This window comes from Scyliorhinus torazame, chromosome 8, assembly GCF_047496885.1.
Source record: "Scyliorhinus torazame isolate Kashiwa2021f chromosome 8, sScyTor2.1, whole genome shotgun sequence".
NCBI classification, from domain to species: Eukaryota; Metazoa; Chordata; class Chondrichthyes; order Carcharhiniformes; family Scyliorhinidae; genus Scyliorhinus; species Scyliorhinus torazame.
In genome coordinates, this window is record NC_092714.1 from 281,363,185 (window position 1) to 281,387,017 (window position 23,833).

Here is a 23,833-nt window from a genome sequence, read left to right on the forward strand (position 1 = left end):
TTCAAGATGCCCAACACCTCGTCTTTTTGGATCTCAATGTGACCCAGGCTATCTACACACCCTTCTCCAGACTCAACATCTACCAATTCCTTCTCTTTGGTGAATACTGATGCAAAGTATTCATTTAGTGCCTCGCCCATTTCCTCTGGCTCCACACATAGATTCCCTTGCCTATCCTTCAGTGAGCCAACCCTTTCCCTGGCTACCCTCTTGCTTTTTATGTACGTGTAAAAAGCCTTGGGATTTTCCTTAACCCTATTTGCCAATGACTTTTCGTGACCCCTTCTAGCCCTCCTGACTCCTTGCTTAAGTCCCTTCCTGCTTTCCTTATATTCCACGCAGGCTTCGTCTGTTCCCAGCCTTCTAGCCCTGACAAATGCCTCCTTTTAAAAAATTTTTTTAGAGCACCCAATTCATTTTTTTCGAATTAAGGGGCAATTTAGTGTGGCCAATCCACCTAACCTGCACATCTTTGGGTTGTGGGGGCGAAACCCACGCAGACACGGGGAGAATGTACAAACTCCACACGGACAGTGACCCAGAGCCGGGATCGAACCTGGGACCTCAGTGCTGTGAGGCCACAGTGCTAACCCACTGCGCTACGGGGCTGCCCCTCCCTTTTTCTTTTTGACGAGGCCTACAATATCTCTCATTATCCAAGGTTCCCGAAAGTTGCCGTATTTATCCTTCTTCCTCACAGGAACATGCCGGTCCTGAATTCCTTTCAACTGACACTTGAAAGCCTCCTACATGTCAGATGTTGATTTGCCCTCAAACATCCGCCCCCAATCTATGTTCTTCAGTTCCCGCCTAATATTGTTATAATTAGCCTTCCCCCAATTTAGCACATTCACCCGAGGACCACTCTTATCCTTGTGCACCAGCACTTTAAAACTTACTGAATTGTGGTCACTGTTCCCAAAATGCTTCCCTACTGAAACTTCTATCACCTGGCTGGGCTCATTCCCCAATACCAGGTCCAGTACAACCCCTTCCCTAGTTGGACCATCTACATATTGTTTTAAGAAGCCCTCCTGGATGCTCCTTACAAACTCTGCCCAGTCTAAGCCCCTAGCACTAAGCGAGTCCCAGTCAATATTGGGGAAGTTAAAAGTCTCCCATCACAACAACCCTGTTGCTTTTACTACTTTCCAAAATCTGTCTACCTATCTGTTCCTCTATCTCCCGCTGGCTGTTGGGAGGCCTGTAGTAAACCCCCAACATTGTGACTGCACCCTTCTTATTCCTGATCTCTACCCATATAGCCTCACTGCCCTCTGAGGTGTCCTCTCGCAGTACAGCTGTGATATTCTCCCGAACCAGAAGCGCAGCTCCGCCTCCCCTTTTACATCCCCCTCTATCCCGCCTGAAACATCTAAATCCTGGAACGTTTAGCTGCCAATCCTGCCCTCCCCTCAACCAGGTCTCTGTAATGGCAACAACATCATAGTTCCAAGTACTAATCCAAGCTCTAAGTTCATCTGCCTTACCCGTAATACTTCTTGCATTAAAACATATGTACTTCAGGCCACCAGACCCGCTGTGTTCAGCAACTTCTCCCCGTCTGCTCTTCCTCAGAGCCACACTGTCCCTATTCCCTAGTTCTCCCTCCATCTTTTCACCTTCTGACCTATTGCTCCGGTGCCCACCCCCCTGCCATACTAGTTTAAACCCTCCCGTGTGACACTAGCAAACCTTGCGGCCAGGATATTTATGCCTGTCCAGTTTAGATGCAACCAGGAGTGGAGACAGCCTGCTGTGATTCCTGCCCTACGTCGAGGGTCCCTGTTGGCATACGTCTCCTGGGGCGGTCCGGCCTGGATGGGCCCGGCTGCTGCTTGGGTGTACCGGGTGGCGTGGTGCCGCCCTGTTCTGCCCGCTGCCCACCAGATGCACCAGGGACAGGAGGGAGAGTCCGACGTGCTGCAGTGTTCCGGCATCTCCCCTGCGGGAGTCACCGGCACGGGCCCCATCACCTTCTCCTCCCTCAGGGTGCCCGAGCCCCCGGGTTTCTCCATGGGACGGGGGTGCGAACGGAGCTATCCCCTGAGGCTCCCCCGCCACCTGGTGCTGCCAGTCCTGGAGGCCCATTGCCATCTTGGCCAGGGTCTGCACAGAGAGTGCACCATCTCCATCTGGGACTGGGCCACATCACGCTGCAACTGTGCCACCACCTTCTGCGTCTGTGTCACATCAGCCAGTGCCTGGGCAATGCCGCCGCCGATCCCTGCCACGGGCTGCTGTGACTGGGCCATGCTCAGAAGCACCACAGCGATGTCCAGATAGCTGCCTGTGAGAGGGCAGCCGTGTCCTGGGCCTCGGCCAGCGCCTGCGCAGATTGCCCCAGGCCTTGAACACGCTGATCCATAGTCAAAACCATCGCCGCCAAGGCCTCCACCGCGGACGCAACCCGTGCGGTGTTGGCCTGGGTGGCACGCATGGCCGGCACCACCTCCTGCTCCTGCGCGCGGTTGGACTCCTCCAACTGCACCTGCAGGTACTGGATGCTTACGACGACGACTCATATAGTCCCTGACTCTGCGCCTGCGTCTCCATAATCGATGGGACCGTCTGTTCCAGAAGCCCGAGACCCGTCTGGACGGCAGCTGGTTTCTGGGATCAGCCCGGCCTTCCGACCGTCCGCCCCCTCGGGAGTTCCTACCTCCACCTGATGTACTGCAGCACCTAAGTATGTCCCAGGAGCCTCTGCACTAAACTGTCTCTGGGATGGTGGAGGGTGTTGGAGATAGCTGTGGCAGGAAGTCCATGTCTGGGGTGTCCTGGGTCTCGGGTCAATGGCTCACGTCCTTATCGGTCTCCTCATCGCGGGTCGGCACCTGGGGTTGTGACTGTGGCTGATGGTGGGGATGGGGGTGGGGGCAGTGGACACCAACAGGTCCTGCAAGACATAACAAGTCAAGATGCATGATTCAACCGCTGGGGGGGTTTGGGGGGGGGAGGGGAGAGAGTGGTGGGAGGAGGGGGGGGGGCGTGTTTGTTAGGGGGGAGTTGGGGTGGTTGTGGGGGGTGGGGGTGGTATTGGGGGGAATGGACACACGTGTCACAGGGAACCGCAACGCAGTGGGGTCTCACTTCCTCGCCCGCAGACAAGCTCCACGCCAGTGACTGTCCTTTCCTCGGGCCCGCTGATCATGTCCAGTGCCCTATGCTTGACCACGGTGAGGGGCCGCAGGTCCGGCAGTCCCCCTCCAGTCTTCTTCCGCTCCCTGCGGTTATGAGCGTCCTTCTTCTGGGGGAGGGGGGCAGGGCATTGAAAATGACAGTGTTAGACTGTCCAACACATGCAGCCCAGGGGGTGGGTAGCTGGTGGCCTCCAGTGGGCAGGGCACCGGCCATGGCGGCCGGTATGGGTGCCGGCATGTGGTACAGGGTGGGTGTTCGGCTGTCCCGGGCGGGGGGGGTTACGGATGTGTAGGACGGGGTTAGCGCCAGGGGCTCAGTGCTGCTTACTCACCCTGAGGAGGTTGTGCAGATTCTTCCGGCACTGCTGGCCGGTTCGGGTGGTGTTGCTCACGGTGCTGACTGCCTCTGCCAACTGTGCCGATGCACGGTGAATGGCAGTGGCTGGCAGCCTCCTTCCGAGGCCGGGGTACAGGTTGATGCACTATCAATTACGACAAGACGAGAGTAGAGTGTAATCGAGGCTTTATTACGCAGATTTGTGTAGCCTCCCGCAGCTGCTGCCGAAATGGCTGCAGCTCGGACAGCCCACACATTTATACTCCGCCTAGTGGGCGGAACCAGCAGGCAGGGATCTACCCCCGTACCTGTAGTACAGGGGCCTTACCGTAATACCCCTCGTATGCGGTATATACAATACAACAGTGGTGACTACCACATTCACCCCTTGTTAAAAAAGAGTCCAGCGGGGGGTGAAAAACTATTTACATTCAGGTGTTTAACATTTTAAGGAAAAGTTTACAAATTTAGATGATCGGGCGCCTTGATCCGTCGCTGCGAGCGCCGCAGTTCTGGTGGCGATTCAGGCGTCGGTTCGGTCATCGGTGACTCCGGGAGCGTGTCGACCTCATCTTCATCCCCGGGTGGGACCAAGGGGAGGACGGATCGTCCTGGAGCAGGGGCTGTGGTGGGGTGGGGTGGGCTGGGGGGAGGGAGGGTGGTGCCGGGGCAGAGGTGGGGGAGGGGTGTGTGGGGACCCAGCTGATGCCAGGTCCCTGAGGGAGACTGTGTCTTGGCGGCCGTCGGGGTACGCTACGTAGGCGTACTGCGGGTTTGTGTGAAGTGGCTGTACCCTCTCAACCAACGGGTCCGCCTTGTGTAGCCACACGTGCTTGCGGAGGAGAATGCGTCCTGGAGCTGCCAGCCATGTTGGGAGTGAAACCCCGGAGGTGGACTTCCTGGGGAAGGGAAAGAGACGTTCATGGGAGTTTCATTAGTCGCAGTGCAAAGGAGCGACCGAATGGAGTGAAGGGTGTCGGGGAGGACCTCCTGCCAGCGGGAGGCCGGGAGATTTCTGGACCGTAGGGCCAGCTGGACGGCCTTCCAGACCGTCCCATTCTCCCGCTCCACGTGCCCGTTTCCCCGGGGGTTGTAGCTGGTTTTCCTGCTCGAGGCAATGCCCCTGTTGAGCAGGTACTGGCGCAGCTCATCGCTCATAAATGAGGATCTCCGGTCGCTGTGGACGTAGGCGGGGGAACCAAACAGAGCAAAGATGGTGTTGAGGGTTTTGATGACGGTGGCAGATGTCATATCAGGGCATGGGACGGCGAAGGGGAATCTGGAATATTCATCGACCACATTAAGAAAGTACATGTTTCGGTCGGTGGGGCCCTTTGAAGTCCATGCTGAGGCGTTCAAAGGGGCGGGAGGCCTTCACCAGGTGTGCTCGGTCTGGCCGGTAGAAGTGCGGTTTACACTCTGCGCAGATCTGGCAGTCTCTGGTGATAGCCCTGACCTCCTCGATGGAGTAGGGCAGATTGCGGGCCTTTAAGAAGTGATAAAAGTGGGTGACCCCCTGGGTGACAGAGATCGTCGTGCAGGGTGCGGAGTCGGTCCACTTGTGCGCTGGCACAAGTACCTCGGGATAGGGCATCGGGGAGCTCGTTGAGCTTACTGGGGCGATACAAAATCTCATAATTGTAGGTGGAGAGCTCGATCCTCCCTCCACCTTAAGATTTTATCATTTTTGATCTTGCCCTGCTGTGCATTATCGAACATGAAGGCAACCAACCGTTTGTCAGTGAGGAGAGTGAATCTCCTGCCGGTCAGGTAATGCCCCCAATGCCGCACAGCTTTAACAATAGCTTGGGCCTCCTTTTCGATGGAGGAGTGCCGAATTTCGGAGGCATGAAGGGTGCGGGAAAAGAATGCCTCGGGTCTGCCTCCTGGTTGAGGGTGGCGGCTTGAGCGACGTCTGATGCATCGCTCTCGACTTGGAAGGGGAGCGTCTCGTCGTCCGCGTGCATCGCGGCCTTGCCGATGTCGGCCTTGATACGGTTGAAGGCCTGATGAGCCTCGGCCATCAGTGGGAAAGCGGTGGATTGAATGAGTGGGCGGGTCTTGTCCGCATGGTTAGGGACCCACTGGGCGTAGTACGAGAAGAAGCCCAGGCATCGTTTGAGGGCCTTGGGGCAGTGGGGAAGGGGAGTTCCATGAGGGGCCGCATGCGATCGGGATCGGGCCCTAGCACTCCATTCTGGACCACATAGCCGAGGATGGCTAATCGGTTTGTGCTGAACACATACTTCTCCTTGTAGGTTAGTTTGAGGAGTTTAGCGGTGTGGAGGAATTTGGAAAGGTTAGCGTCGTGGTCCTGCTGGATGTGGCTGCAGATAGTGACGTTATCCAGGTACAGGAAAGTGGCCCGCAGTCCGTACCGGTCAACCATTCGGTCCATCTCCCATTGGAAGACAGAGACCCCGTTTGTGACGCCAAAGGGAACCCTAAGGAAGTAGTAAAGGCGGCCGTCCGCTTCAAACGCGGTGTACGGGCGGTCCGCCTTGCGAATGGGGAGCTGGTGGTCGGCAGATTTCAGGTCCACTGTCGAGAAGACCCAGTACTGTGCAATCTGATTGACCATATCAGATATGCGTGGGAGGGTGTATGCGTCGAGCTGCGTGTACCGATTGATGGTCTGACTGTAGTCAACGACCATCCTGTTTGTCTCCACAGTTTTCACAACTACCACTTGGGCTCTCCAGGGGCTGTTGCTGGCCTCGATAATACCTTCCCGTAGCAGCCGCTGGACCTTAGACCTGATTAAGGCCTGTCCTGGGTGCTGTACCGTCTGCTCCTGGTGGAGTTGGGTTTGCAATCTGGGGTGAGGTTTGCAAACAGAGAAGGTGGGTCGGCCTTAAGGGTTGTGAGACTGCATACAGTAAGGGGTGGTAGGGGCCCGCCAAATTTCAGGGTTAGGCTCTGGAGGTTTCACTGGAAGTCCAGGCTGAGTAGCAAGGCAGCGCAGAGGTCGGGGAGGACGTAGAGCCGGAAGCCGCTGAACTCTACGCCCGGGATGGTGAGGGTGGCGATGCAGTACCCCCGGATCGCCACGGAGTGGGATCCAGAGGCCAGGGAGAATTTCTGGTTAATGGGGTGTACAGTGAGGGAGCAGCACCTTACCGTATCGGGGTGGATGAAGCTCTCAGTGCTCCCGGAGTCCAGAAGGCAGGATATCTTAAGCCCGTCGACCTTCACTGTCGTCGTCGCGGTCGCGAGGTTGTGCGGTCGGGGCTGATCGATCGTGATGGAGGCCAGACGTGGCTGGTCGGCGGCGGTCGCAGGCGATGAGCGGCCCGATGAGGTGGTCGACGAGCAGGGGTCCTGAGGCGGGGAAGATGGCGGCGTACACAGGCCGCACGTGTCCTGAGGCAAGCAAGGTGGCAGCGCCCACGGGCCGCACGTGGGGGGTGCAGGGACAATAGCGGCGATCGAGCGGGCCTGGCACACAGCAGCAAAATGTCCTTTACTCCCGCAGGCCTTGCAGAGCGCACTCCGCGCCGGGCAGCGCTGCTGGGGGTGTTTTGTCTGTCCGCAGAAGTAGCACTTCGGTGCAGGCCTGGGGTTGGCTGGGGGCGGTCGCTGATGGGGTCCACGATGGGGTGTTCGCTGGTGGGGTCCACGATGCCCAGAAGGCGACTGTGAGTGAGATCGCCTTGGTCGCTGCAAGGTTGAGGGTAGCCCCTTCTAAGAGGCGCTGGCGGACGTAGGCCGACCCTATGCCCGTAACGAATGCGTCTCTAACTAGCAGGTCAGAATGTTCAACGGCCGAAACGGCCTGGCAATCGCAGTCTCTCACCAGGGCTTGCAGGGCACTCCAGAAATCTTCCACAGACTCACCGGGGAGTTGATGCCGCGAGGACAGGAGGTGCCTGGCGTAGATTTTGTTGGTCTGCTGAGTGTAGTTCTCCTTCAGTAGCACCATGGCCTCAGCATAGGTCGGCGCGTCCCGGGTGAGGGGAAAGATATCGGAGCTCAGCTGCATGTAAAGGATCTGGAGCTTCTGTGCCTCTGAGGGTGGGTCTGTCGCAGATCCAATGTATGCTTCAAAGCAAGCTAGCCAATGTGCGAAGGCCGACTTGGCATTGTCTGCGTGAGGGTGCAGCTGCAGGCGATCCGGCTTGACGTGGAGATCCATCGTTGTAAAATCTCTGCGTAATAAATTGGTGCACTATCAATTAGGGTTAGGGTTATCCAAAAAGGGAGCAAAGTACCCGAGCGAGCGCGTTTAGCCGGGCGTTTCCCGGCATTCGTAGTGGGGAGAAACACGTGTCTATTCAACACGAGTCGCTCTGAATAAGGAGCCTAAATGGGAAACGCGCGGCCGAGGCCACACTTGGCCCTGTTTTTGCAGCGGGGAGCTCTGCTCGCCAGAACAACCCACTGTAGTGAGAATGATGTCCCGATCTCCGTGGCCCCCAGAAGAATCTCTGACCCTACCCCCCCAGCCCAAACGTAACATTGGAGGGAATCCTGGACTAATTGTACGCGCGAAAAAAATGTCACCTCTGCAGTGCCAACCTGGCACCATGGCAGTGCCCCATCAGCTGTTAGTGCCACCTGGGCACCTTGGCAGTGCCAGGGTACCCAGGTGGCACTGCCAGGCTGACACTAGCTGTGCCAGGGCACCACCCTGCCTAAAGGGCATGCAGCTGAGGGCCTCTGATCCCCTTGGAGACCCCCCCCCCCGAGCGCCCTTCCGCCTGGTCCTCGTTGGTGGGACCAGAGTTGTTACGCTCTCTTGCAGCACCTGAGAATTCAGCTCCGATTAACTCACTCTGTCAGAGTGGAGACTGGGCCTAAACAATGCTTGGGTTATTGTTGAGTTTGACAATGTCTGTGCCGGGTGAACTGCTCCAGTATTACAGTGAATTTCCATGAGCCATCAGGAAACTTGGTGAAGGCCATCGCCAGCCCCGTCTGCCCCTTTGCATTTAGTAAAAGGAAACAATACAATAACAGGTAAAAAACCCAGCAGAAGGGAGCACGAAAAACCTGTTTGACTCGACTTCAAAAGGTCAGCCAATAATGAGTAAGCGCATTAGCTTAACAACTGTTGCTATGGCTGTATTTAAAAATAAGATTCAATTGAACTGAGTTTACGATTGGTATTTTTATTCCTCATTCTTCCACACTTAACACACTTCAAAGAGAAAATACTTTAGAATTTGCACAACTCAAAACTTTAGAGTGTGTGTTATATACGTACTTTGCGTATGTTATATACGTACTGTGTGTACGTATTGTATGCACTGTGTATGCACTGTGGATACTGTACGCACTGTCGATACTGTACACACTGAAAAATAATAATAATAATCACTTATTGTCACAAGTAGCCTTCAATGAAGTTACTGTGAAAAGTCCCTAGTCGCCACATTCCAGCGCCTGTTCGGGGAGGCCAGTACGGGAATATCTATATGTACAGTATGCACTGTATATTTGCCCTGTGTATATGTACTGTAGATATTGTATGCATTGTGTATACGCACTGTAGATATTGTATGCACTGTGTACACGCACTGTGGATACTATATGCACTGTGTATATGCACTGTAGATACTGGACACACTGTGTATACATATCTACACAATCGCAACAAGTTTTGTGCTGTAGGAAAATTTGGAAATCCTGGGTGAAATTTTGATGGCACGTGAGCTGTCAACGGTGATGCAAGCCAAAAATCACACGATTGTCGAAAATCGGGAATGTCGCCAGCAAGGTCTGTGTTCCCGATTTATCATGGCCCTCACCTGTGACGTGTCTAGGTCCACACCCAGTACATAGAACATTACAGCGCAGTACAGGCCCTTCGGCCCTCGATGGTGCGCCGACCTGTGAAACCACTCTAAATCCCATCTACACTATTCCCTTATCGTCCATATGTCTATCCAATGACCATTTGAATGCCCTTCGTGTTGGCGAGTCCACTACTGTTGCAGGCAGGGCAATCCACGCCCTTACTACTCTCTGAGTAAAGAACCTACCTCTGACATCTGTCTTATATCTATCTCCCCTCAATTTAAAGCTATGTCCCCTCGTGCGAGACATCACCATCCGAGGAAAAAGGCTCTCACTGTCCACCCTATCCAATCCTCTGATCATCTTGTATGCCTCAATTAAGTCACCTCTTAACCTTCTTCTCTCTAACGAAAACAGCCTCAAGTCCCTCAGCCTTCCCTCATAAGATCTTCATACCAGGCAACATTCTGGTAAATCTCCTCTGCACCCTTTCCAATGCTTCCGCATCCTTCCTATAATGCGGCGACCAGAATTGCACGCAATACTCCAAATGCGGCTGCACCAGAGTTTTGTACAGTTGAAACATGACCTCATGGCTCCTAAACTCAATCCCTCTACCAATAAAAGCTAACACACCGTACGCCTTCTTAACAACCCTCTCAACCTGGGTGGCAACTTTCAGGGATCTATGTACATGGACGCCGAGATCTCTCTGCTCATCCACACTGCCAAGAATCTTACCATTAGCCCAGTACTCTGTCTTCCTGTTATTCCTTCCAAAATGAATCACCTCACACTTTTCTGCATTAAACTCTATTTGCCACCTCTCAGCCCAGCGCTGCAGCTTATCTATGTCCCTCTGTAACTTGTAACATCCTTCCGCACTGTCCACAACTCCACCGACTTTAGTGTCATTCTGCAAATTTACTCACCCATCCTTCTACGCCCTCCTCCAGGTCATTTATAAAAATGACAAACAGCAGTGGCCCCTAAACAGATCCTTTGTGGTACACCACTAGTAACTGGACTCTAGTCTGAACATTCCCCATCAACCACCATCCTTAGTCTTCTTCCAGCTAACCAATTTCTGATTCAAACTGCTAAATCACCCTGAATCCCATGCCTCCGTATTTTCTGCAATAGCCTACGTTGGGGAACATTATCAAACGCTTTACTGAAATCCATATACACCACATCAACTGCTTTACCCTCATCCACCTGTTTGGTCACCTTCTCAAAGAACTCAATAAGGTTTGTGAGGCACGACCTACCCTTCAAGAACCGTGTTGACTATTTCTAATCAAATTATTCCTTTCCAGATGATTATACATCCCATCTCTTATAAACCTTTCCGAGACTTTGCCCACAACAGAAGTAAGGCTCATTGGTCTATAGTTAACGGGGTTGGCCCTACTCTCCTTCTTGAACAAGGGGACAACATTTGCTATCCTCCAGTCTTCTGGCACTATTCCTGTAGACAAAGATGACTTAAAGATCAAAGCCAAAGGCTCAGCAATCTCCTCCCTAGCTTCCCAGAGAATCCTTGGATAAATCCCATCCGGCTCAGGGGACTTATCTATTTTCACATTTTCCAGAATTGCTAACACCTCCTCCTTATGAACCTCAAGCCCTTCTAGTCTAGTAGCCTGAATCTCAGTATTCTCCTCGACAACATTGTCTTTTTCCTGTGTGAATACTGACGGAAAATATTCATTTAGCACCTCTCCTATCTCCTCGGACTCCACGCACAACTTCCTACTACTGTCCTTGACTGGCCCTACTCTTACCCTAGTCATTCTTTTATTCCTGACATATCTATAAAAAGCTATAGGGTTATCCTTGATCCTACCAGCCAAAGACTTCTCATGTCCCCTCCTGGCTCTTCTTAGCTCTCGCTTTAGGTCCTTCCTAGCTAACTTGTAACTCTCGAGCGCCCTAACTGAACCTTCATGTCTCATCTTTACATTAGCCTCCTTCTTCCTCTTGACAAGTGTTTCGACTGCTTTAGTAAACCATGGTTCCCTCGCTCGACCACTTCCTCCCTGCCAGAAAAGTACATACTTATCAAGGACACGCTGTAGCTGTTCCTTGAACAAGCTCCACATTTCTATTGTGCCCATCCCCTGCAGTTTTCCTCTCCATCCGATGCATCCTAAGTCTTGCCTCATAGCATCATAATTGCCTTTCCCCCAGATATAACTCTTGCCCTGCGGTATATACCTATCCTTTTCCATCACTAATGTAAACGTAATCGAATTGTGGTCACTATCACCAAAGTGCTTACCTACCTCCAAATCTAACACCTGTCCTGGTTCATTACCCAGTACCAAATCCAATATGGCCTCGCCTCTTGTTGGCCTATCTACATACTGTGTCAGGAAACCCTCCTGCACACATTGGACAAAAACGGACCCATCTAAAGTACTCAAACTATAGTGTTTCCAGTCAATATTTGGAAAGTTACTGTCCCCCATAACAACTACCCTGTTGCTTTCGCTCCGATCCAGAATCATCTTTGCAATCCTTTCCTCTACATCTCTGGAACTTTTCGGAGGCCTGTAGAACACCCCTAACAGGGTGACCTCTCCTTTCCTGTTTCTAACCTCAGCCCGTACTACCTCAGTAGACGAGTCCTCATCAAACGTCCTTTCTGCCACCGTAATACTGTCCTTGACTAACAATGCAACCCCTCCCCCTCTCTTACCACCTTCCCTGAGCTTACTGAAATATCTAAACCCCGGCACCTGCAACAACCATTCCTGTCCCTGCTCTATCCATGTCTCCGAAATGGCCACAACATCGAAGTCCCAGGTACCAACCCATGTCGCAAGTTCACCCACCTTATTCCGGATGCTCCTGGCATTGAAGAAGACACACTTTAAACCACCTTCCTGCCTGCCGGTACATTCCTGCAACTTTGAAACCCTACTCATGACCTCACTACTCTCAACCTCCTGTATACTGGAGCTACAATTCAGGTTCCCAAGCCCCTGCGGAACTAGTTTAAACCCTCCCGAAGAGCACTAGCAATTTCCCCCCCCCCCCAGAATACTGGTACCCCTCTGGTCCAGGTATAGACCATCCCGTTTGTAGAGGTCCTACCTACCCCAGAATGAGCCAGGAATCTGAAACCCTCCCTCCTGCACCATCCCTGTAGCCACGTGTTCAACTCCTCTCTTGCCATTCCTCGTCTCGCTATCACGTGCACGGGTAACAACCCAGAGATAATAACTCTGTTTGTCCTAGATCTAAATTTCCACCCGAGCTCCCTGAATTCCTGCCTTACATCCTTATCCCTACCTATGTCGTTGGTACCTATGTGAACCACGACTTGCGGCTGCTCCCCCTCCTCCTTAAGCATCCCGAAAACACGATCCGAGACATCACAGACCCTGGCACCTGGGAGGCAACACACCAACCGCGAGTCTCGGTGCCAGAGACCTGTACCCCATGGCTTAACCCTGGTAAGTCATCCCCCCAACAGTATCCAAAGCGGTATACTTGTTAGTAAGGGGAATGACCACAGGGGATCCCTGTACTGACTGCTTCCTCCCAGCCCCTCTCACCGTCACCCATCTATCTTTATTCTTCTGAGTAACTACATCCCTGAAGCTTCTATCTATGACCACCTCTGCCTCCCGAATGATCTGAAGTACATCCAGCTCCAGCTCCAGTTCCCTAACGCGATTTCTGAGGAGCTGGAGATGGGTGCACTTCCCACAGATGAAATCAGCAGGGACACTGAGGGCGTCCCTCACCTCAAACATTCTGCAGGAGGAACATTGCACTGCCTTCCTGCCATCCCCTCTAGATAAAAAAAGAAAGAAAGAGCTTAGCTGTTATTCACTCTACCCCTTAGGTTAAAGGAGGTGGAAGGGTGGGGGACACTACAAGTGTAGTGTCTAAGGTTTAGAAATTGCCCAACTTAAATACAGGTAAAATTAAAACACTTAACCAGCAACCACTGCGCCCCACACAAAAACAGCAATCAGCTGTTATTGGCCTGCGCAAACAATTTAAATCTTTCCTACTTACCCAGCAGTCACTCTGTCCTCACTCCGACCGGATTCAGCTGAAAACTCCCTACAGTAAGTTTAAAAAAAAATTTACTCCCCTTCTCAGCAAGCACTCACTCAACAACCACTGCACCCCGCACGATAACACCTGAGGGAAAAGAAAAGAAAAACTATTTACCAGTCACCAGCCAATCATTTACCTGCAGGCTGTGACGTCACGGTTCAACTTCTTTCTACTTCTACCTGCCCTCAAGCCTTCCTCTTGATCTTTACAGCGGTTGTTTTTTTTTTGGTTAGAGGAGGGGGTAGGGGGTACTCCGATAACAGAATATCCTCCCCTGTACCCCAATAACAGAATATCCTCCCCTGTACCCCGATAACAGAATATCCTCCCCTGTACCCCGATAACAGAATATCCTCCCCTGTACCCCGATAACAGAATATCCTCCCCGTACCCCGATAACAGAATATCCTCCCCTGTACCCCGATAACAGAATATCCTCCCCATACCCCGATAACAGAATATCCTCCCCTGTACCCCGATAACAGAATATCCTCCCCTGTACCCCGATAACAGAATATCCTCCCCTGTACCCCGATAACAGAATATCCTCCCCGCACCCCGATAACAGAATATCCTCCCCTGTACCCCGATAACAGAATATCCTCCCCTGTACCCCGATAACAGAATATCCTCCCCTGTACCCCGATAACAGAATATCCTCCCCGTACCCCGATAACAGAATATCCTCCTCTGTACCCCGATAACAGAATATCCTCCCCGTACGCCGATAACAGAATATCCTCCCCTGTACCCCGATAACAGAATACCCTCTCCTGTAACTCGATAACAGAATACCCTCTCCTGTAACTCGATAACAGAATATCCTCACCGTACGCCGATAACAGAATATCCTCCCCTGTACCCCGATAACAGAATATCCTCTCCTGTAACTCGATAACAGAATATCCTCCCCGTACCCCGATAACAGAATATCCTCCCCTGTACCCCGATAACAGAATATCCTCTCCTGTAACTCGATAACAGAATATCCTCCCCTGTACCCCGATAACAGAATATCCTCCCCTGTACCTTGATAACAGAATATCCTCCCCTGTACCCCGATAACTAAATATCCTCCCCTGTACCCCGATAACAGAATATCCTCCTCGTACCCGATAACTGAATATCCTCCCCTGTACCCCGATCACTGAATATCCTCCCCGTACCCCGATAACAGAATATCCTCCCCTGTACCCCGATAACTGAATAGCCTCCCCTGTACCTTGATCACAGAATATCCTCCCCTGTACCCCGATAACTAAATATCCTCGCCATACCCCGATAACAGAATATCCTCCCCTGTACTCCGATAACAGAATAACCTCCCCGTACCCCGATAACAGAATATCCTCCCCTATTCTCCGATAACAGAATATCCTCCCCTGTACCCTGATAACAGAATATCCTCCCCTGTACCCCGATAACAGAATATCCTCCCCTGTACCCCGATAACAGAATATCCTCCCTGTACCCCGATAACAGAATATCCTCCCCGTATCCCGATAACAGAATATCCTCCCCTATACACCGATAACAGAATATCCTCCCCGTACCCCGATAACAGAATATCCTTCCCTGTACCCGGATAACAGAATATCCTCCCCGTTCCCCGATAACATAATATCCTCCCCTGAACCCCATAACCGAATATCCTCCCCTGTACCCCGATAACAGAATATCCTCCCCGTATCCCGATAACAGAATATCCTCCCCTGTACCCCGATAACTGAATATCCTCCCCGTACCCCGATAACTGAATATCCTCCCCGTACCCCGATAACAGAATATCCTCCCCTGTACCCCGATAACAGAATATCCTGCCCTGTACCCCGATAACAGAACACCCTTCCCGTACCCTGATAACTGAATGTCCTCCCCTGTACTCCGATAACTGAATATCTTCCCCTGTATCCCAATAACTGAATATTCCCCCCCTGTACCCCGATAACTGACTATCCTCTCCTGCACCCCATTAACACCACATACGCAGCAGCGCCAACCTTTGCTCACCCAGGAGATGGGCTCCAGCCCCAGGTACATGTCCATGATCCGGTGTGCATGGGCAGGGCGCGGGGGTGGGGGGCCTGTCGAGAGGGATGGGGCATGGGATTGGTGTTCGACTTGGATGACGGAACAAAGAGCCAAAGGCGTCATTCTGGTTGTGTGAGGGTATTTTAATGTTCATCATACAAGTGTACACCACTGCCCCATTATCCGCATCCTCTCCCCACTAATGCACCCTCCATTCCTTACGCCCCATCTACCTTCGCCCCCCAGTGTCCGGGTTGGCACCTAGCGCCTCCTCCTCCCGATCAGTGCCCATAGGGCCCTGTGGTTCGCCTCGGTACGTTCGAGCCCCGGCTGTCTCTGTCAGCCTTGGCGGCTCTCCACTGTCTACTCCATCGTGTTCACGTCCTCGGCGATGTTCCTCTGTGATTGGGCTATGCTTACCAGATTGTGCCCCAGAAGCCTGTCCACTAACATCTCCCACCGAGGTGTGTGTGTCTGCGCTGGTGGAGGGTGGGGATGACAGTTGTGACGGATCGACTGTGGCATTCCCGGAGCTTTCCTCCGAGGTGTTCTCCTGGGAGGCTGGAGAGGGTGCTGCCAGGGATGGGCTGGAGGTCCTGCGGGGGGAGTCTGTACGGAAATAACAACTCACATGTGACAGTCCACCTGGGACTCGATCCTCACCTCTGCGGCGTGCGCCGAACTTTGAATTGGTGACTGCTTTGTCCTTGGCCACACCGGTCACCTCCAGGGCCCATTCCTCAAAGGTGGTGAAGATTAGTGGTTCTTGGACTTGCTCCAGGACCAGCACCACTTTTTATGTCATAGACGTCCACTGGTTCTGTCCCGGCATCAACACTTTGGGCGGGATTCTCCGGCCGTGCCTGCCCTGCGACCAAAAATCCCCGCCCGAGGTCAATGGACCTTCACATGGTCCATGTCCCATCTGTGGCAATCTTGCGGCGGGCACAGCCGAAGAATCCAGCCCTTATTCTCTGAAATTGAGAATCGCGCTCTCTGTCTCTCCCTTGAGTAGCTGTAAAATCCATCCAGTTTTATCTGATGTTTATATGGAGCTGGCACCTACGGCAGAGTCAACCTGCTGTGGGGCGTGACCTTCGACCTGTCAACCTGCTGTGGGGCGTGACCTTCGACCTGTCAACCTGCTGTGGGGCGTGACCTTCGCCCTGTCAACCTGCTGTGGGGCGTGACCTTCGCTCTGTCAACCTGCTGTGGGGCGTGACCTTCACCCTGTGTCCCTGAGGTGAAAATTATATCAGTTGGGCAGAGCTTTGTAGAAGGAAATCTATGATCTTTTTCTAATTACTATTTGATTTCAGATATTGGTGGATCTGGAGGTCCGATATCAGCCAGTTGAGGGAGCTGTGGGATTATGGTCAGAACATGACTTTGTGGTTGACATCAGTGACAGGTCAGTGAACTACACAATGCGTATTTGCGAATAGAGAAATTATATCCACAAATTCAGCTTTCAGCCCCATTCCAATAATGTTAGTCCTTTCTGCTTTTTGAGTTTTTGAGTGTGAGCTGTGCGTATGGAGGAGGGGGTTCCTATAGCTGGAAATAGGGATTATATTCCATTTTGATGCTATCAATTCAGATACAGCACGGACCATGCACAAAACACAGTTCCTATAGCCTGCTATGACAATGTGCCTTCGCTTGAAACTAGAAGAGTTTCATGTACCACACCAGAGTGGAGTATACTGCACTGGAATGGGGCATGCGTCCCTCAGATGGGTACATTGAGCCAGGGTGGAGTATACTTAGATTGGATTGGATTTGTTTATTGTCACGTGTACCGAGGTACAGTGAAAAGTATTGTTCTGCGTACAGTCCAGACAGATCATTCCATACATGAAAAAAAACATAGGACATACATAAATCCACAATGTAAATAATAGACACAGGCATTGGGTGAGCATATGTAGTGTAGTACTACTCAGTAAAGGAGATGTGTGAAGAGGTCAGTTCAGTCCATAAGAGGGTCATTCAGGGGTCTGGTAACAACGGGGAAGAAGCTGTTTTTGAGTCTGTTCGTGCGTGTTCTCAGACTTCTGTATCGCCTGCCCGATGGAAGAAGTTGGAAGAGTGAGTAAGCCTGGTGGGAGGGATCTTTGATTAAGCTGCCCGCTTTCCCCAGGCAGCGGGAGGTGTAGATGGAGCCAATGGATGGGAGGTAGGTTTGTGTGATAGACTGGGCTGTGTTCACGACCTTCGGAAGTTTCTTGCGATCTTGGGCCGAGCAGTTGCCATACCAGTCTGTGATGCAGCCAGATAGGATGCTTTCTATGGTGCATCTGTAAAAGTTGGTAAGAGTGAATGTGGACATGCCGAATTTCCTTAGTTTCCTGAGGAAGTATAGGCGCTGTTGTGCTTTCTTGGCCGTAGCGTCGACGTGGGTGGACCAGGACAGATTGTTGGTGATGTGCACCCCTAGGAATTTGAAACTGCGAACCATCTCCACCTTGGCCCCGTTGATGCTGACAGGGGTGTGAAGGGTACTTTGCTTCCTGAAGTCAATGACCAGCTCTTTAGTTTTACTGGCATTGAGGGAGAGAAGTTGTTGTTACACCACTCCACTAGGTTCTCTATCTCCCTCCTGTTGTTCGAGATCCAACCCACTATGGTCGTGTTGTCAGCAAACTTGTAGATGGAGTTGGACCCAAATTTTGCCACACAGTCGTGTGTGTACAGGGAGTATAGTAGGGGGCTAAGTACGCAGCCTTGCGGGACCCCAGTATTGAGGACTATCATGGAGGAGGTGTTGTTGTTTATCTTTACTGATTCTTGTCTGTGGGTCATAAAGTAGAGGATCCAGTTGCAGAGTGAGGAGCCAAGTCCTAGGTTTTGAAGCTTTGTTTTGAGCTTGGCTGGGATTATGGTTTGAAGGCGGAGCTGTAGTCAATAAATAGGAGTCTGATGTAGGAGTCCTTGTTGTCGAGGTGCTCCAGGGATGAGTGTAGGGCCAGGGAGGTGGCGTCTGCAGTGGACCGGATGCGGCGGTATGCGAATTGCAGTGGATCGAGGCATCCTGGGAGTATGGAGTTGATGTGTCTCATGACCAACCTCTCAAGCACTTCATAATGATCGATGTCAAGGCCACCGGACGATAGTCATTGAGGCACATTGCCTGGTTCTTCTTTGGCACCGGTGTGATGGCGGTCTTCTTAAAGCAGGTGGGGACATCGGAACAGAGTAGTGAGAGGTTGAAGATGTCCGCGAACACATCTGCCAGCTGGTCCACGCACGACCAGGGACCTGTCAGGACCCGTCACTTTCCAAGGGTTCACTTTCAAAAAGGCCGATCTGACTGTGCCGGATACTGCGCCAGGGTGGGTTATACTGCATCCAAGTGGATTCTGAATTCGTACAAAGTCACCTTCTTGAAGTTCAGGCAGAGGTTTGTTTTGTTTATCATAGTCCTCTTGTTGCTTCTTTTTCGTTGCTACGATACGTTCACGTTTCTCTTTACTATTCATTTCAGGAATGGTGATCTCAGGTAAAGTGCATCTTCGTCATCTATCCATTAACATCTGATCAGGTGGTAGACCTGTGTCGCTCGGTACGCTAACAACGCCAACGATATGTCTTGACCATCATCACTGGCTTTGCGGAATAACTTCTTTATTAACCCACCTCCTTTCTTTGCTTTTCCATTAGACTGAGGATAATGTGCTGGAAGTAATATGATTGAAATTATATTGCTTTGAAAACTGTGTCCACTCCCAGCTCGAGAAACATGGACCATTGTCAGAGACGATGTTAAGCGGAATACCATGGCGTGCAAAAATTGATTTTGTTGCCTTTATCACTGATCACCGATCTGGCAGACGAATCGTTCGGCATCAGCACCTCAGGAAAGTTGGAGCAATAGTCTATGGCTGCGATTCTCCAACCCCGCACCAGGTTGGAGAATCCCCGGGGGGGGTCGCGGGAATCGCGCCCCGACGCCGGCTTCTCGATTCTCCCCCTCCGATTCTCGGGCGCCCGCGGGATCGCCGCCGTGCCGGTCGGAGGCCATTGAAAGCGTCCCCGCCCCGCCGATTCTACGGGCCCTGAGTGGCCGCCGAGTTCAGCCGAGTCCGGCCGGCGTGGGTTACTCCGGTCCCGAAGGTGTGTCTGCGGGGGCCGTGCTGGAGGCGGGAGGATCCGACCCCAGGGGGTGGGCCCCCAAAGGTGGCCTGTCCCGCGATCGGGGCCTGCCGATTGGCGGACGGGTTGGTTCCGTGGGGGTCTATGTTACTATGTGCGGAATCGCGGCGGCTGTAGTGCGCATGTGCGGAATCATGCCGGCCGATCCGTGCCGGCTGGAGCTGCGGGGACCACTCCGGTGCCGAGTTAGCCCCCTTGGAAGGGGCGCATTCCCCATTATCGGGGACCGTTGAAGCCGGAGTGGTTGGTACCGCTTTTGACGTCGGCGTGGGGACATAGCCCCATTATTGGAGAATCCCGTTGCATGACTATCAAGGAGTCATGACCCTGGAAATAGAATAAATCCATGCCCATTTTATTCCATGGACTGGTAATGATTTCCATCTGCTGAATGGTTTCTTTGCTCTGTGCAGGCTGATGCTTCTGACAAACTGGACATGCTTGGAACATATTGATCGTATCTCTGTTTATTCCTGGCCAATACACCAACTGTCTGGCTCTCCTACAACACTTTTGGATGCCTTGATGACCCTCGTGAATCTGCTGCAGAATCCCTAAATGTAAACTGGCAGGAATCACTAACCTATCTCCCTTGAGCAGGAATCCATCTATTGTAGAAAGTTCATCTCATATATCTGTGTAAGGCTTTTTACACTTACATAAAAAGCAAGAGGGTAGCCAGGGAAAGGGTTGGCCCACTGAAGGATAGGCAAGGGAATCTATGTGTGGAGCCAGAGGAAATGGGCGAGGTACTAAATGAATACTTTGCATCAGTATTCACCAAAGAGAAGGAATTGGTAGATGTTGAGTCTGGAGAAGGGGGTGTAGATAGCCTGGGTCACATTGTGATCCAAAAAGACGAGGTGTTGGGTGTCTTAAAAAATATTAAGGTAGATAAGTCCCCAGGGCCGGATGGGATCTACCCCAGAATACTGAAGGAGGCTGGAGAGGAAATTGCTGAGGCCTTGACAGAAATCTTTGGATCCTCGCTGTCTTCAGGGGATGTCCCGGAGGACTGGAGAATAGCCAATGTTGTTCCTCTGTTTAAGAAGGGTGGCAGGGATAATCCCGGGAACTACAGGCCGGTGAGCCTTACTTCAGTGGTAGGGAAATTACTGGAGAGAATTCTTCGAGACAGGATCTACTCCCATTTGGAAGCAAATGGACGTATTAGTGAGAGGCAGCACGGTTTTGTGAAGGGGAGGTCGTGTCTCACTAACTTGATCGAGTTTTTCGAGGAGGTCACTAAGATGATTGATGCAGGTAGGGCAGTAGATGTTGTCTATATGGACTTCAGTAAGGCCTTTGACAAGGTCCCTCATGGTAGACTAGTACAAAAGGTGAAGTCACACGGGATCAGGGGTGAACTGGCAAGGTGGATACAGAACTGGCTAGGCCATAGAAGGCAGAGGGTAGCAATGGAGGGATGCTTTTCTAATTGGAGGGCTGTGACCAGTGGTGTTCCACAGGGATCAGTGCTGGGACCTTTGCTCTTTGTAGTATATATAAATGATTTGGAGGAAAATGTAACTGGTCTGATTAGTAAGTTTGCAGACGACACAAAGGTTGGTGGAATTGCGGATAGCGATGAGGACTGTCTGAGGATACAGCAGGATTTAGATTGTCTGGAGACTTGGGCGGAGAGATGGCAGATGGAGTTTAACCTGGACAAATGTGAGGTAATGCATTTTGGAAGGGCTAATGCAGGTAGGGAATATACAGTGAATGGTAGAACCCTCAAGAGTATTGAAAGTCAAAGAGATCTAGGAGTACAGGTCCACAGATCACTGAAAGGGGCTACACAGGTGGAGAAGGTAGTCAAGAAGGCATACGGCATGCTTGCCTTCATTGGCCGGGGCATTGAGTATAAGAATTGGCAAGTCATGTTGCAGCTGTATAGAACCTTAGTTAGGCCACACTTGGAGTATAGTGTTCAATTCTGGTCGCCACACTACCAGAAGGATGTGGAGGCTTTAGAGAGGGTGCAGAAGAGATTTACCAGAATGTTGCCTGGTATGGAGGGCATAAGCTATGAGGAGCGATTGAATAAACTCGGTTTGTTCTCACTGGAACGAAGGAGGTTGAGGGGCGACCTGATAGAGGTATACAAAATTATGAGGGGCATAGACAGAGTGGATAGTCAGAGGCTTTTCCCCAGGGTAGAGGGGTCAATTACTAGGGGGCATAGGTTTAAGGTGAGAGGGGCAAAGTTTAGAGTAGATGTACGAGGCAAGTTTTTTACGCAGAGGGTAGTGGGTGCCTGGAACTCACTACCGGAGGAGGTAGTGGAGGCAGGGACGATAGGGACATTTAAGGGGCATCTTGACAAATATATGAATAGGATGGGAATAGAAGGATACGGACCCAGGAAGTGTAGAAGATTGTAGTTTAGTCGGGCAGTATGGTCGGCACGGGCTTGGAGGGCCGAAGGGCCTGTTCCTGTGCTGTACATTTCTTTGTTCTTTGTATCTCAAAAGGCTGATCGAAATCCAGCAGGCCATCCTTTTAGGTATTGTTTCACCTTCTGGAGCGTCAAATCCTTTTCAGTTTCGGTTTTGAAACTTGGCACTGGTAGTATCTCGGTAAAGAAACGAGCTTGAGATTCCACTATTTGGACTATCTCGGGTTCGGATGTTTCAGCATCTGTGGTTGCCCTGGATACCGTGTCCCCACAATCACCTGAGCTTCATCATTATCCGCTGCAACCATGGAGATATCTCATTTCGGTCTTTTAGGATGATGCTCACCAACGACCCGAGATCCGTTTCGACCGTGAGGTGAGGTAGGCCGTAGACGTAGTTGTGAAATTTTGTGATGCCAATGACGAGGTCAAAGCACTCTTTCTCAATCTGCGCGTCTCGCTACTCTGTGGGAGTCATTGATCGATACGCATACACAATTGGTTGCCACACCTTGTGGTCAGCCTTTGCAGGAGGACTGCGCCAACGCCCTGTTTTCTGGTGTCAGTGGAGATCTTCATCTCTCTCGTGGAGTCATAGAATGTCAACAGTGGAGCAGTGCTCAAGACTGACTTCATGTCTTGCCACTCGCTGCATGTTCAGACGTCCATTCAAATTCAACATTTTTCTTAATGAGGTTCCTTACAGCCCTTGTCCGACTTGATAAGTTGGGAATGAACTTGCCCATAAAAGTTCACCACACTGAGCATTCACATAATTGCTTTCTTGTCCTCTGGTACCGGCATTCCCCAATGGCCTTGATCCTGTCTGGATCTGGTCAAATTCCTTCTTGTGAGATTGTCACCCAGGAATTTTAACCTGCGGATGCCAAACTGACACTTATCACAATTCAGTTTAAGACTGTAGTGTTGAACCCTGTCAAACACCTTCCTGAGCCTGTTCAGGTGCTGTTCTGGGGTGTTGGACCAGATGATGATGTCGTCCACGTAGATTTGTATCCCTGGAATCCCCTTAATGACCGTCTCCATTGCTCTATGGAATAATTCTGAGGCCCATATGATACCAAACGGTAGCCAATTAAAACAGGACCTCCCGAAAGGCATAGTAAATGTGCATAGCTTGTTGGTTGGAACGTCCAGCTTGACCTGCCAAAACCTTTTGGATGCTTCCAGCTTCATGAATAGCTTGGCATGAGCCATTTCAGACGTAATTTCTTCCCTTTGAGGGATCTGGTAATGCTCCCTCATGATATTGCTGTTACGGTCCTTTGGATCAATACAGATCCTGATCCTGAGGTCTCCATTGGTTTTGCACATGCAGACCATTGAACTGAGCAGGTCCGTCAGCTGCGTTACCTTGGAGATTATATTTGGTTTCTGCATGCACTCACGCTCAGCTTTAAGCCGTTCTCGTAACGGAGCTGGCACTCGCCGTGGTACATGTATTACTGGTTTGGATTCCTTCTTCAACTTAATTAAATAGGTGAAAGACATGATCATGCTCGTCCAAGAGTTGTTCAGTGCCACCCTGTATGTCTCCGTCACAGTGTCAGTCGTGTAAATGCGCTTCACCAGGTTCAGCTTTTTACAAGAATCCACTCTGATTAATGATGATTTCTCACCCTCGACCAACTCGAAGTCGATGTGTATCTCGATGTTCCCATTCTTAACAACAAGACAGCAGGATCCTCTTGTGACTATCATGTTACCGTCGTAATCTATGAGACTATAAGTGGATTGCTTTATTAGTGGTTTGCTAAAAGCTTGCCGTAAAGATCGTTCGGTGATAATATTTGCATGCGTTCCTGTGTCAATTTGAAATGGTGTTAATTTCCCATTTATTTCTAATGAGACAGTCCATTCCTTAATTATCTTTGAGAGCTCTTGTACTGGTATTTCATTTCGATCCAGTAAATTAATCCCAATGAC

At 51.3% G+C, this 23,833-nt stretch overlaps 1 protein-coding gene across 1 annotated transcript in view; it reads left to right on the forward strand.

The window, feature by feature from the left end:
* fer1l4 (fer-1 like family member 4) overlaps positions 1 to 23,833 on the forward strand; it is a 527,478-nt gene that overhangs the window by 42,118 nt on the left and 461,527 nt on the right. The window contains exon 5 of the mRNA XM_072515422.1: positions 16,650 to 16,741. Within this exon, the coding sequence (XP_072371523.1) occupies positions 16,650 to 16,741 (92 nt within the window). The remainder of the gene's footprint in view (positions 1 to 16,649; positions 16,742 to 23,833) is intronic.